General features: G+C 34.4%; 1 protein-coding gene across 1 annotated transcript in view; it reads right to left on the bottom strand.

The window, feature by feature from the left end:
• Positions 1–13,321, bottom strand: part of LOC149774364 (solute carrier family 4 member 11-like) — a 111,288-nt gene that overhangs the window by 21,566 nt on the left and 76,401 nt on the right. The window contains exons 15-16 of the mRNA XM_089945373.1: positions 7,238–7,409; positions 2,389–2,562 (exon numbers count right to left, since the gene is read on the bottom strand). Coding sequence (XP_089801499.1) covers positions 2,389–2,562; positions 7,238–7,409 — 346 coding nt within the window. The remainder of the gene's footprint in view (positions 1–2,388; positions 2,563–7,237; positions 7,410–13,321) is intronic.

Raw genomic sequence — 13,321 nt, 5'->3', positions numbered from 1 at the left:
TAGGAAATTAAATTCAGTTACATTATTACATAAAGGTAGGTAATTAAATTCAGTTACATTATTACATAAAGGTAGGTAATTAAATTCAGTTGCATTTCTACATAAAGGAAGTCAAGTAATTCAATTAAGTTACATTTTTATATAAAGGTAGTCAGGTGTGTGTGTGATTTGGAATTTTAATGTAGCTTTAACAATTTATCAATCATATTGCTATGATGTCTGCAGTGTGACAGCTTATAGTAATGTCTAGCACTGCGACATCATGCCACAGACATATAGCATGATGTTCTGCCCAGTCACATTATCCTGAAACCAGGCCGACCAGTACTAACACTAACCTTTTAATGCTGAGCACCAAGTGAGGCAGCTGTCAATACCAATTTTATTATAAGTCTTTGGTAATGACTTGGCTGGGTATTGAACCCACGACCTCCCGCATCTGAGACAGATGCTCTAACCACTAGGCCACCAGAGTGGTCAAGGTAGTCAGGTAATTAAAATTGTTACATTTTTACATAAAGGTAGTCAGGTAATTAAATTCAGTTAAATAGTTGAAATTTAGTCTGGTCTTATTATCTGAAACAAATTGTTCCTATTATTATGGTAAGATTAAATACAATGTCAGATCCATGGATAAGATTTAGAATTTCTGAAATGAAAGTGGGGTGGGTCTGACAAGTGGGGTTAAAAATCTGCTAACCAATGAAAAAATTGTGGCAGTTAGACTTGGCCAAGTTGTCATGAAAATCAAGCTGAATACTAAATACGTTTGAAATCCAATAATAATTATGGTATTTATTGTGTGGAAAATAAAGTGGATGGGTTTGAAAATCAGGAGCTATAACTCTGCTAAATGATGACACAAAAGCTTACAAGCAAACTCAACCAAGGTCTCACCAACATGAAACAATATAACAATTTCAAATTGAATTAAATAAAATCAAAAATTATTTTTGGGAGTTACAATCCAGAAATAAAAGTGGTGGGAGTTACAGTCTGGAAGTAAAGATGTTGGGAATTAGTCTGGAAGTAAGTGTTGGGTCCAGTTACAGTATGGCTACAAAAGTGGTGTGAATTAGTCTGGAAACAAAAGTGGGCCCAGTTACAGTATGGCTACAAAAGTGGTGTGAATTAGTCTGGAAATAAAGATGTTGGAAGTTACAATATGGAAATAAAAGTGTTGGGTCCAGTTACAGCATGAATATAATAGTGGTGGGAGTTACAGCATGGAAATAAAAGTGGTGGGAGTTAGTCTGGAAACAAAAATGTTGGGAGTTACAGTATGGAAATAAAAGTGGTGGGAGTTAGTCTGGAAACAAAAGTGTTGGGAGTTACAGTATGGAAATAAAAGTGGTGGGAGTTAGTCTGGAAACAAAAGTGGTGGGAGTTACAGTATGGAAATAAAAGCGGTGGGAGTTAGTCTGGAAACAAAAGTGGTGGGAGTTACAGTATGGAAATAAAAGCGGTGGGAGTTAGTCTGGAAACAAAAGTGTTTGGAGTTACAATATTGAAATAAAAGTGGTGGGAGTTACAGTCTGAAAATAAAGGTTGTTGGTGTGACAATCATAGGCTAAGTGATCATCCAGAATGCTGGAAATCTAATTCAGTCAAGATCTCATCACCATCATGCTGAATATAAACTCCAGTGATAATGAAGAGAGCTACTATATAGATGGACAGATGGAAGGATGAACAAGCTCAATTCCCCATTTTCATACCAAGTTTTCTGACTGCATAAGCAAGTGTCAGAGAAACAGGGCTAAAGGCTATATCTTAACCACTGTAGAAGAAAAAGTTGGTCACTGTGACACTTCGACAGTACCCATCCAATTTCATGGCAATATATCCAAAAGACTGAGAAAAAGATTTAATGTGAACACTTAATCACATTGATGCCTATTCAAGTATAAACTAGAGCAAATTCAATGACTTGCTATTGTAAATCCCCTGTGTTATATTGCCTATTCCAACCCTTACCTGCATTTAACTACCCAGGGAGAAACTCTCTGGAAAGCAATGTAAAATCTTTTACATATATGATATGTCTTCCTGCTATGACAACAAATATAATGATGTAGTTTTGAAAATTTTCTTTTTGAAAATATCATAACTGAAATTTGTGTGACCTCTGACCCACTTTCCAGGACCTGAATGCATGGAGCCAGTGATGGCAACCTCTTGCAGATGGTTACCAGATGGGCAACCAAAATTTTTATTTTTCTGAATTTCTTGCCAGCAGTTTGTGATCATATGTAGTAACAAACAAATGGACAGATGGAGGGAGACAACATCTCAAATGCTTTTTCAAAATAAATGGGGATAAGACTGCTTTTAGAAAAGCTATACCCATTCCTATCTGGACACAAGAATAAAATAAAATCAACTTACATTTGGTAGATATGCCCTTGGTCCACCCTCTCCTCCACATCAGCCAGAGCACGGACATGCAGAGGTGAATGAGGCAATGCTGCATGGATCCATGGGAAGGCAAAAAGGGAGAGAACTCCATTTATAACCCCAATTATTATTAGATCCCAATGGTAAGATGTGCCTTTCTTTATTCTGAAACATAATTTATGCAGATACAATCTCTCATATATTCCGTGTACTGAATTAGTTATTGTATAACAATCACACAACTGTAAGCAATATTGACTAAAGGTTGCAAAAAACACATAAAAAGCCAGCAGTTCAGGGTTAATGCTATTCAAATTTTACTTTGAGTGACCAGCCGAGACCCTAATCTGCTCGTGGATTATGTTGTTACAGATCTGTCTGTCTGTCTGTCATATTCACACAGTGAGTATGAGAATATACTTCTTTTAACCATCGTAAAGTACGGTCAAACCTGTCCTAATGGTCGCCTGTGTTCAGTGGTCACCTAGTTACAATAGCCATTCTAATGTTCCCAGACAAATTTCCAATACAAATGCACTGTATTTAACAGTCACCTCCCCTCCACAATCAGTAGCAAGGTGTTTCCATACCAAACAATGGTTTCACCATGCCTTAAATGGTCACTGGAGCCGAACAGCAGAAAAGGCTACAAGTATGCAAATTAAACACTTCATCAGTTTGATGAGCAAGTCATTGTTTAGATAAAGGAATATCATGTGAATCAATGATTAAACATTTCATATATCGACTGTACTCCAGTTCCACTGTCAAATTCAATGATTAAACATTTCATATATCGACTGTACTTACTGTACTCCAGTTCCACTGTCAAATTCAAAGATGCCAACATGCTGGCTTTGGAAAGCAAGGTGGCTTTGTCCTTACTGGAGAGGATCGAAGCAAAATCTAAGCTGGATGATAGGAAAAGTAATTGCGATATTGCAGCAAATATGGAACTCACTTCTTGTGCCAGCGTGACAGGTAGAGTTAAATATCTTTATCCATTTGCCTCTGAATTTAAGCCATCTCTAAAGAAAACGTGTTGGTTTTCAAGAGGATATAAAAGTTACATCTCTTTTCTTTAGGGTCAGGGATCACTGAATGTTCAAAATCTGTCTCGAGGCAGGTGAATTCTTGGTTCATGTGCCACAATATTTAGCTATACATGGCCTCTTTGATTTTCTGTTCATCAAATTAGCCAACTATCTATTTTATCGTGGTGAGTTGAGCAACTGTCTAATCCAGGTATTGTTTTTATATCGTGATCAAATTAAGATCATGCATATAAAATAATCATGGTAATAATAATAACCTATCATGGACTGAACATATCAAACATACCAGTAAAAAAGTCAATTCAAGTTTATGGCTTCTCAGTAGGATAAGACATTTTCTCCCTGAAAGGCACAGGAAACTATTTTATAACAGTTACATACAACCCTATTTGGACTACTGTAGTACAGTATGGGGTAATTCAAATGATAAAAATATAGCAAAGCTGGCACATCTTCAAAAAAGAGCATTTGGGCTAATATCAATCCAGAAAGAAAGCAAGGAAAGTTTAGCTGGTAGGTTAAAAATATTACCTATTAAAGACCGAATCTGTTTGAGAAAAGCCAAATTAATGTACAGGATATCTCAGAATAGTGCTCCTGAATATTTACAATCACTATTCCAGTATAGGCTACCTGGTAATACTCCCCACCTGCGATCCATGTCAACCAAACAGTATAAAATTCCCAAACCAAATAAGGAGTTATTTAAATAAAATTTCCAATACTCTGGAACTCTGCTCTGGAATAGTATTCCAGCTGAGATTAGAAATGCCCACTCTATTTCCTTCTTCCAAACCCAATATATCCAGTGGCTTCAGAGATGCAGCTTAAATAAATGAATTCCTTTCTATGAGGGCCTCAAGGTAGATTAGTTTTTAGCTAATTGTGTTACCCTCTTTAAATAAGGTCATTATTATTATAATTATTATTAATAATAATTAATAATAATAATAATAATAATAATAATAATAGGTGCATGATATTTGTTCAAAATCAATTTTAAAAGGTGAACCTGTGTGCAGTGGTATTATAGCATTATAACTCTAGGTCTTAAAATATGTAACAGAAAGTAGTGAAACTAACAATTTCAAATAAATCCAACAAGCAATTTATTTCCCTACAATACAATGTGAAAATTCAAATAACACTTACATGATTTTGAGTTATATCACAAATAATCCTAACTGTCCTATCACAAGTCCAAAATCATTGAAAGACTGAATGAATTCCAATAGTCTTGAATTTCCTGATGTAATAACACAATGATGCAGTCCAGAATGAGTTCACAATAACCCCAAAGTAGTGTGTATAACTCAAATGTCAATGAGCACTTTAGTAATTCCAATGAATATTTAAAATAAATAATTCCTCTTGAATTATGTGAACAACACAACTGCAAAATCTGGTCATTGATTCCCACATACTGATATGGAACAGGAATGAATTATTTGTTTATTAAATCCTTATTTATACACAGTTCTACGTTACTTATAACATAACAGAAAAGAACGACCTACCAATGGAAAATCTAGTCTCATTGTAAACAATACAGACCTTGAATTCTTGCTATTTAAACATGGTGTTAATGAATTACAATCATGGACAAAAGTTTAGCACACAATATAAATTAAATGTACAGAATAATGCAAGTACATGTGTATCCAACCTTACAGAATAATGCAAGTATATATGCATCCCAATTCATTTGCAGAGTTCATCTTCAAATATGTAGTTAGAAATATGATCATACATGAGAAAGTTGTTTTAGTCAGCATGGTTTAAAATCAAAGTCACTCAGTAAATGGCAATATAAAGTTATTACTTAGTAAATGAGGATTTTAGGTAACTACCTAGTAAATGAGGATTTTAAATAATTACCTAGTAAATGGTGATTTTAAGGAATTACCTAGCAAATGAGAATTTTAGGTAATTACCTAGTAAATGGTGATTTTAGGTACTTACTTAGTAAATGGTGATTTTAGGTAATTACCTAGTAAATGAGGAATTTAGATAATTACCTAGTACATGAGGATTTTAGGTAATTATCTAGCAAATGAGGATTTTAGGTACTTATCAGTAAATGGTGATTTCAGGTAATTAGCTAGTGAATGGTGATTTTCGTAAATTACCTAGTAAATGAGGATTTTAGGTAATTACCTAGTAAATGATGATTTTAGGTACTTTAGTAAATAGCGATTCTAAGTAATTGTTTAGCAAACTGCAAAGTAATTCAAGTTACTTTATTTTCTGTGATTACATCTTGGAGATGCATCAACATTCATTAACACTGGTTAATGGGGAACCAAGATATGAATTGTCATTCATTAGAGTATGAAAATTCATTCAGTTACTTAATTTAGGTATGGTAGAGTCATCTCAGTGAGATGCATCCACACCAGTTCTCATGAGTGTAATTGAAAATGGGCCCATCTTATTGATGGTATAATTCAGAAATAACTGAAAATACGAAAGTCAATTAAGCACTGGAATTAAGTGAAAATGATCTACTTTTGGTATGGCAGAGTTACTCTTGGTATGGCAGAGTTACTTTTGGCATGGCAGAGTTACTCTTGGTATGGCAGAGTTACTCTTGGTATGGCAGAGTTACTCTTGTTAAGATGAATTTACACACATATTTTCAGTAGCATAGGTGGAATAAGGTAAGATACCGTGAGTGTAACAAAACAATAGCTAAAAACACATAAGTCGTTCAAACAAAAACTTAGATCAGTGACCAATTTTGGTATGACTCAGTTACCACTTACCAATATTTATGAGTTTATCTGAAACAGAGCTTATAATATTGAGAGTGTAAGAAATAAAATACTGAGAAAAAAAAATCACTCATTTTCATTCAGTCGTTCTGATTCCTTATGAAATGATAATGAATAAGTGAGTAAATTAAAAAGAAAATATGAAATTGAAACATAATTGACCATATAGCATCAAGTTTATTTTTTGATATCTTTTATTATATTATTTAAAAAGTGACAGTCTTGAAACAGGAACAAAGAGGATGAAGGAACAAATAAAATTAAATCAAACCTATGATTAGTAAACATAACTCCTCAACAAGAAATTAGAACAAATGAGTTAAACAATGATAAAATAACAGAAATTTTCTCTTTCTTGGAATATATGATACCACTTACTAGAAATTCCCTTAAAGTCTGTCATAAAGTTCACATTAACTTTAATTACAAGAGTCCAAAATCTTAAATAAAACCCAATTTAAAACTATAAAAATATGAAATATACGATACTCTCAGACTGCAAACATACCACATATGTACTATTCTAAATTCTGGTTTTGATCATATCCTGATATTTCCGAGAAGGAACATGGTCTTGGGAGTGCCATGGCTGTAACAGTGCTTGGTATAGTTAATTTCCTTCCTACATAACAACATCCAAGTCCCATTGTCCCTAATTTCTGAAACGCTTCAGAAATCAACATTTCAGCTAGGTCCACATCCAAGGATTTCTGATACCATTCAAGGTATCTCTCTTGAAGCTGCCATACCTCAAGGATACCACTATTGTGTATTGAGGTACATTAAGTTCACCTAACTAACATGCAGAATATTAAAAAAATATGACAGTGAAATCCAAACCAGGAAAATCACGTTTCCAAGGAAGTCCTTGCTCATGCAGAATTCATTACAAATACGTGAGAATGAAAAAGAGCAAACATTATTTAGGAAATTATGCAGCCCTGTATTAAACAAGACAAAAGCTTGACGCAAAACAAAAAAACAGTTACAAAAATTATAAACTGTACTAACTTGTTGTGTGGAGCATTGACCAGGGCTGATGATATGTTCTGATCCATGAAGAAAAGAAGAGAAAGGCAAAATCCCAAACCCATGGCTCCAAACACAGCTCCTGTGGATAAATCCCAAAACGGAACAGTTTGGAAAATCTTCTCATTTCTTCTGGGTTCAAAACTTTTATGCACTGAAAATTAGGTTAATAAAAAAACAATTTATATATTTGTGCACAAATTTTGTAAATATAAAGAGCTATTAGTAATGGGTCATCTGTGAAGGACCTACTTAATAACCTGTGTTTGGAAATTAAAGTTAGGGGAATGTGAGTGCGATTTGGATTTTTAACTTAGCTTTTAAGGATTTTCAGTCACATTGTTACGATGTCTGCAGTATGGCAGTTTATAGTGATGTCTAGCACTGAGGCATCATGCCACAGATATGTATCATGATGTACTATCCAGTCACATTATCCTGACACCAGGCCGACCAGTCCTAACACTAATCTCTTAATGCTGAGTGCCTAGCGAGGCAGTTGTTAGTACCATTTTGTTACAAGTCTTTGGTATGACTCGGCTGCGGTTTGAACCCACGACCTCCCACATCTGACACAGATGCTCTAACCACCAGGTCACCAGAGTTGTCTAAAGTTAGGAGAAAGGGCATTCAAGGGCCATAATGCCTCTAAATGATGATGTGGAATGTTGGAAATCCAAGTAATTCAATGTCCCATCAATGTTGGAAATCCAAGTAATTCAATGTCCCATCAATGACGGTAATCCAAGTAATTCAATGTCCCATCAATGTTGGAAATCCAAGCAACTCAATGTCCCATCAATGTTGAAAAATCCAAGTAATTCAATGTCCCATCAATGTTGGAAATCCAAGTAACTCAATGTCCCATCAATGTTGAAAAATCTAAGTAATTCAATGTCCCATCAATGTTGGAAATCCAAGTAATTCAATGTCCCATCAATGTTGGAAATCCAAGAAATTCAATGTCCCATCAATAATAAACTGCATGTCATTTGTCGCAAATGGAACTAAAAAAGCCCAGCAAAATTGTGGATGTACAGACAGATTGACATACAGTACAGTAAAATATCAACCGAGATCAGCAGACATTGCTGAGAAGAGTCTAAACTAAACTACGAAGATGTCAAGCCATCACAAATCCACACTGTTTAATAAACATGTGGTGGCAAAAGATAAGTTCTTTGCTACCTGCTTCTTTTAACCTGATCTAGTTTCTTCTGATTTAACAACAAATGGCAAAAAGGTCACAACAACCTGTCCTCACTACTATAGTACATGTACAGTTGAGATTAACTCATTCAGCCCCAGACCGGTTATTAGTATCACTGCTGCAATGCCCCAGCAGCACTAAGCTGTGTCTAGCTGCTTGTTCCCCAGAGATGTTTTACCTGTTTGGAAAATTTTTTAAATATCATGCCCATGCATTCACTCTTACCTTAATTTCTCTTCTTATATCCAATAAAAATCCACGTAATTTTTCACCAATTATTCCAAATGAATTTTTCTACACAGTAATGTATTTTTTTTCCTATTTGTCCAATTCTTTCACAACGTATTTATACACTATTTACAAAATCATGTGCAAATTTTTTAGAAATGTCATCAGCCCTATCATCATTGATATCAGCATCCTCATCTTCTGACAATTCAATCTCAGAAACTTCTATGTCTGAATCTAAATCTTGCAAAATGTCCAACTGCCGGACATATCTTTCCTCTGCTTGCTCACTATCTTTTAGATTAAACCCGAGAAACTCCTCATTTTCGCTCACATCATCATCAAAAATCACTCTTACATCCACCATCATTTACGATTTTTCATGCACAGAACATGTGTAGTGAAACTGCTCTCAATTAGTAACCCTTGGCTTCTGAACAATTCAAATTTGCACAAACGAAAGTAAAATAATTTCTGATTGGTTTAATATTGGTCTGATTCTTGGAAAAAACCATTTGTAACCAAACAGAGATGTTGTATCCAACACACATTCATCATGACTGGAGATGGGATCGGTCAATGAATGCAGTAAACAAACCATGACGGGAACGGCCATTGAATGCAGAAACCAGATCACGCATACAGATGAGATTGGGGCCAAATGAGTTAATTTAGCATCTGCTTATACTATTGCTTGTTACAACAAAATAAAACTTTCTGATATCTGCAGTCAACAAAATAAAACTTGCTAAAGCTGAAAACCTTATTTATTGACAAAATTGCAAAATAGTATCACTGCCCAATCCCCAAATCTGCAACATGGTACAATAAAACCTGTCTTGAAAGACTGCCTCTTTTGACCAAAAATTATGGTCTCTCAAGACAGGTGGTCTCTCATAACAGGTCATTATGCTATATAATCAATAAATTTGTGCATTGAGAATGTGGTCTATCCTGGTTTTTCAAGACAGGTTTTACTATTAAAAAATATGTTCCCAACATGTGATTTTCATGAATATGACCAACTGAACCATCAACAGATCCAGAAGATCCAATGTAGGCAAATAAAACATCGACGTGATGTCTATAAATTCTGTGGGAGATTTAAAAGACAACATATTGACAGTGAGTTGGTGTCATAACATTCCTTTACATTACGCAATGTCTTGTCAGTGAGCAGTCTTCTGTAAGGATGTACACATCTTCAGCTGTAGATGTATGCGAGTTATTAATTTCTTGTGTGTAAGTTATAACTATTGTACTACCACATTTATTTTTGTATATTTTCCATGTAGCTTCAGCTTAGGTAGTATCAAGCAAATATTTTCTATTCTTGTTTGTGACTTAGCAAGAGATTTATATTAGCAATATAAAGTTGCATTTTTAAGTAACATTTAGTACCGTATGATTCTTGTCGGGCATGGTTAGGTTCACTTCTGAACTGTGTATTGTTTTGTAATTATTGTGTGGATAATATAATCTGTGTTGCTACCATATATAACATCATTATGTTTTATCGTATATGTCGTGTCATGCATAGTACTTGGTGTTAGATGTATTTTCAGCTGACCAGAGTGATCAGAGTGGTCGGACCAACCAGAGTGATCAGAGTCAATAAAGTCGTCGTCGTACAAGCTGTAGAGCTAACCATAGGAATCGACCATAGCAGCTCTAAAGCTGAACCATAGCAGCTGCAGAGTTGAGTAAAGTGTTGCTGGTCAAGTAGCAGGTGATCAGGCATTGCTGACCGAGATTGGTGGGCGCTGACTGCTTGATTGATCAGTGTGACTGGTAGTCAAGTGGGCTGGTAACGGAGTGTGTAACTCCATATACGTAATTTTTTAGCCACGGGCTAATCTTTGGGGTTTGTATTACCTAGTGTGTTTTTGGGACTGTAAAGATATTTTTTATATATGTCCCTTTGTTTTCATCATTTTCACTATTTGAGTGAATACATTTTTACTATATGAGTAAAATGATAGTTTTTACTATTTGAGTAAAATGATCATTCTTCGTTATGAAATCACTGTGAATCAATCACCCTTTGTCCTTGTACCATGTAAGGTCATTTATTTGTATTTTCATTATCTAGTTTGTGTGGATTATGTTAACTGATCCAATATTTGGATATTATATACGCACACATTAATCACAATTATTTTCTCATTCAAGTCATTCCTCATTAAACATTGTATTCGTATCACCATCAAAAGTGTTCTGTTATAAATCCGAAATCCCACCCGGTTATCTTGTTACACATGGATTACAAAATGTATTATGAAAGCAAGTTAATTCTGTGTATAAAATTTACATTGCAGACTTCAATGCCCATTTGTATCAATTACGATTACAGATGGCAAATAAAAAAATGTCCAGGTGTAGAGTAAACACACCTTGTAACGAGCAATAAACTCAATATTGGAACTTACTGGTAGAATAACAAATACACCACTCCCACGATAACTTGTGCCCTGATAGCTCGTGAACCTGCTTATAATACGGGGTCAGGCATGTATCCCTTTTTTTAAAATCCAAAAATACCCCAAAACTTGATCCAAATTTCTTGAACTTGAAGAAAATCGCAATCACAATTGGTAACTGAATATCACTCATATTATGGACAAAAACGGTAGATAGGACTTGGAAATTTTAATAAATTTTTTGAAATTATCAACTTTTAGTAAGAAGTCACATAATTGGTTATATTTTTTTTCCAAACAACATTTTCAGTACTCTGTAACTAATGATATTCAAGGAAATTTCGATCAATAAAAATGAGACTTACACCTAGTGTTGGCAGTACCTTGATATTTAAATGCCAATTAAATAATTTTTATTACAAGAAATGTGTGTTTTAATTCTATCTTTTAGTTCCTCTCAAGTGTAATCATCATAAATTAAATGCAAAATGTGTCAATCTATCGTAACAGCTATTTCCACAAGTGTTTCTCTGAGAACCTAATTAAGTGCCAACTGTATTTTGATAACTGACTAGCAGAAGTATTTGTTGTAGTGTTGCACTGAATTAAAAGCTGGCCTCCTTTGTATTAGCAAGTTAATTACGTCTTTTCAATCAAATAAAGGAGGTGGAAAAAAAGAAAAGTTAAAAGGCATGCAAATCCTACATACTTAAAATCTAGTGGCCCTGGTTATATGTCAGGTAAACTCGTTTCAATTGATCAATTGAACACTGTTATAAATGTTATTGTGTATGTAACATAATTAAGCTACCTTATATTAACTGACTTTTCATAACTGCGATCAAAGATAGCAAGGCAACCAAACAAGAATAATAATAATAATAATGCTTTATTTATAGAGGGTGACTCATTAGTCAAGGACTATTCTCCCGAGAGGCCCTCTTAACGAGAGTATAACAATGCACATTATATGAAGATGGCAATAATTACTGTTTATTTTAACATGTTTAGTATTAAAATACTAAATTCCATTATCTGTTAGAAACACATACATGCTCATGATATCTTTTCTTAAATACTCTAATATTTTCAGCAGATTTTACATGTAGTGGAAGCTTATTCCACAGAACTGTACCAGAGTATTGAAAACTCTTTTTAAATTGCTCAGTTCTTGGTTTTGGTATTAGAAGGTTTCCATGTGATATTGATCTCAACTGGTATTGTGTTGAAAAAGGCCTGAATAAGTCTTGAAGATACTCTGGTGCAGTTCCATGTAGACATTTATATAAAAGAACTGCCTTGTGAAAATCTATCCTGTCATATATTGTGAACCATTTGAGTTCTGTAAATAATGCTTTTGAGGGATGATCAACAGATGCATCTAAAATTACATGTGCTGCTCGTTTCTGAAGTTTATAAATCCTGTCAAGCTCAGATTTGGCACAGTTTCCCCATACATTAGAACAATAATCCATTTTTGGAAGAATATATGACTTGTAGTATAGATTGCGAGTTTCCATAGGTAAATATTTCTAGATTCTGCTGAGAAGGGCAATTTTGGATGACAGTGTTTTACAAAGCTTATCAATATGGTCATTCCATAATAAATTATTATCTACAGACACACCTACAAGCCTTTCATGTTTGACATTTTCTAATGGATGATTATTTATTGCAAGAGACAGTTTTGGGTTCCCTGACTTGTGTAGCTTTTGTGATGTCCCCAAAATCATACATTTTGTTTTACCTTCATTAATTACCATCCTATTTTGTTGTGCCCAGTTTTGGACTCTGATAAGGTCCGAGTTTAATTTCATTTGGATAACTTCAGTATCAGAACTAGATATATACAAGGTTGCATCATCTGCAAACAAATCTGTGTTTGTGGATTCATTATTTAATGGTAGATCATTGATATAGATAAGGAAGAGGAGAGGGCCCAAAACTGAGCCTTGAGGGACTCCTGAATGAATAGTGCGAGTTTGAGAGCTAATATTGCCAATGCTTACTTGTTGAGACCTTTGGTCTAGGTATGATCTAAACCAGTTTAAAGAAGGATTGTTGAACCTGTAACAGTTCAACTTTTGCAACAGAATTTCATGATCAACAAGATCAAAGGCTTTCTTGAAGTCAAGGAAAACAATCCCAGTCATATGTCCATTATCCATTTCCTTCAGCCAAAGATCAATTAATTTGGTAAGTTCTGTT

Source organism: Sinohyriopsis cumingii, unplaced genomic scaffold, assembly GCF_028554795.1.
Source record: "Sinohyriopsis cumingii isolate HCF-2022 unplaced genomic scaffold, ASM2855479v2 utg000309l, whole genome shotgun sequence".
NCBI classification, from domain to species: Eukaryota; Metazoa; Mollusca; class Bivalvia; order Unionida; family Unionidae; genus Sinohyriopsis; species Sinohyriopsis cumingii.
The sequence above is the reverse complement of the archived record's forward strand: the minus strand, read 5'-3'. Positions and strand labels throughout refer to the sequence as shown.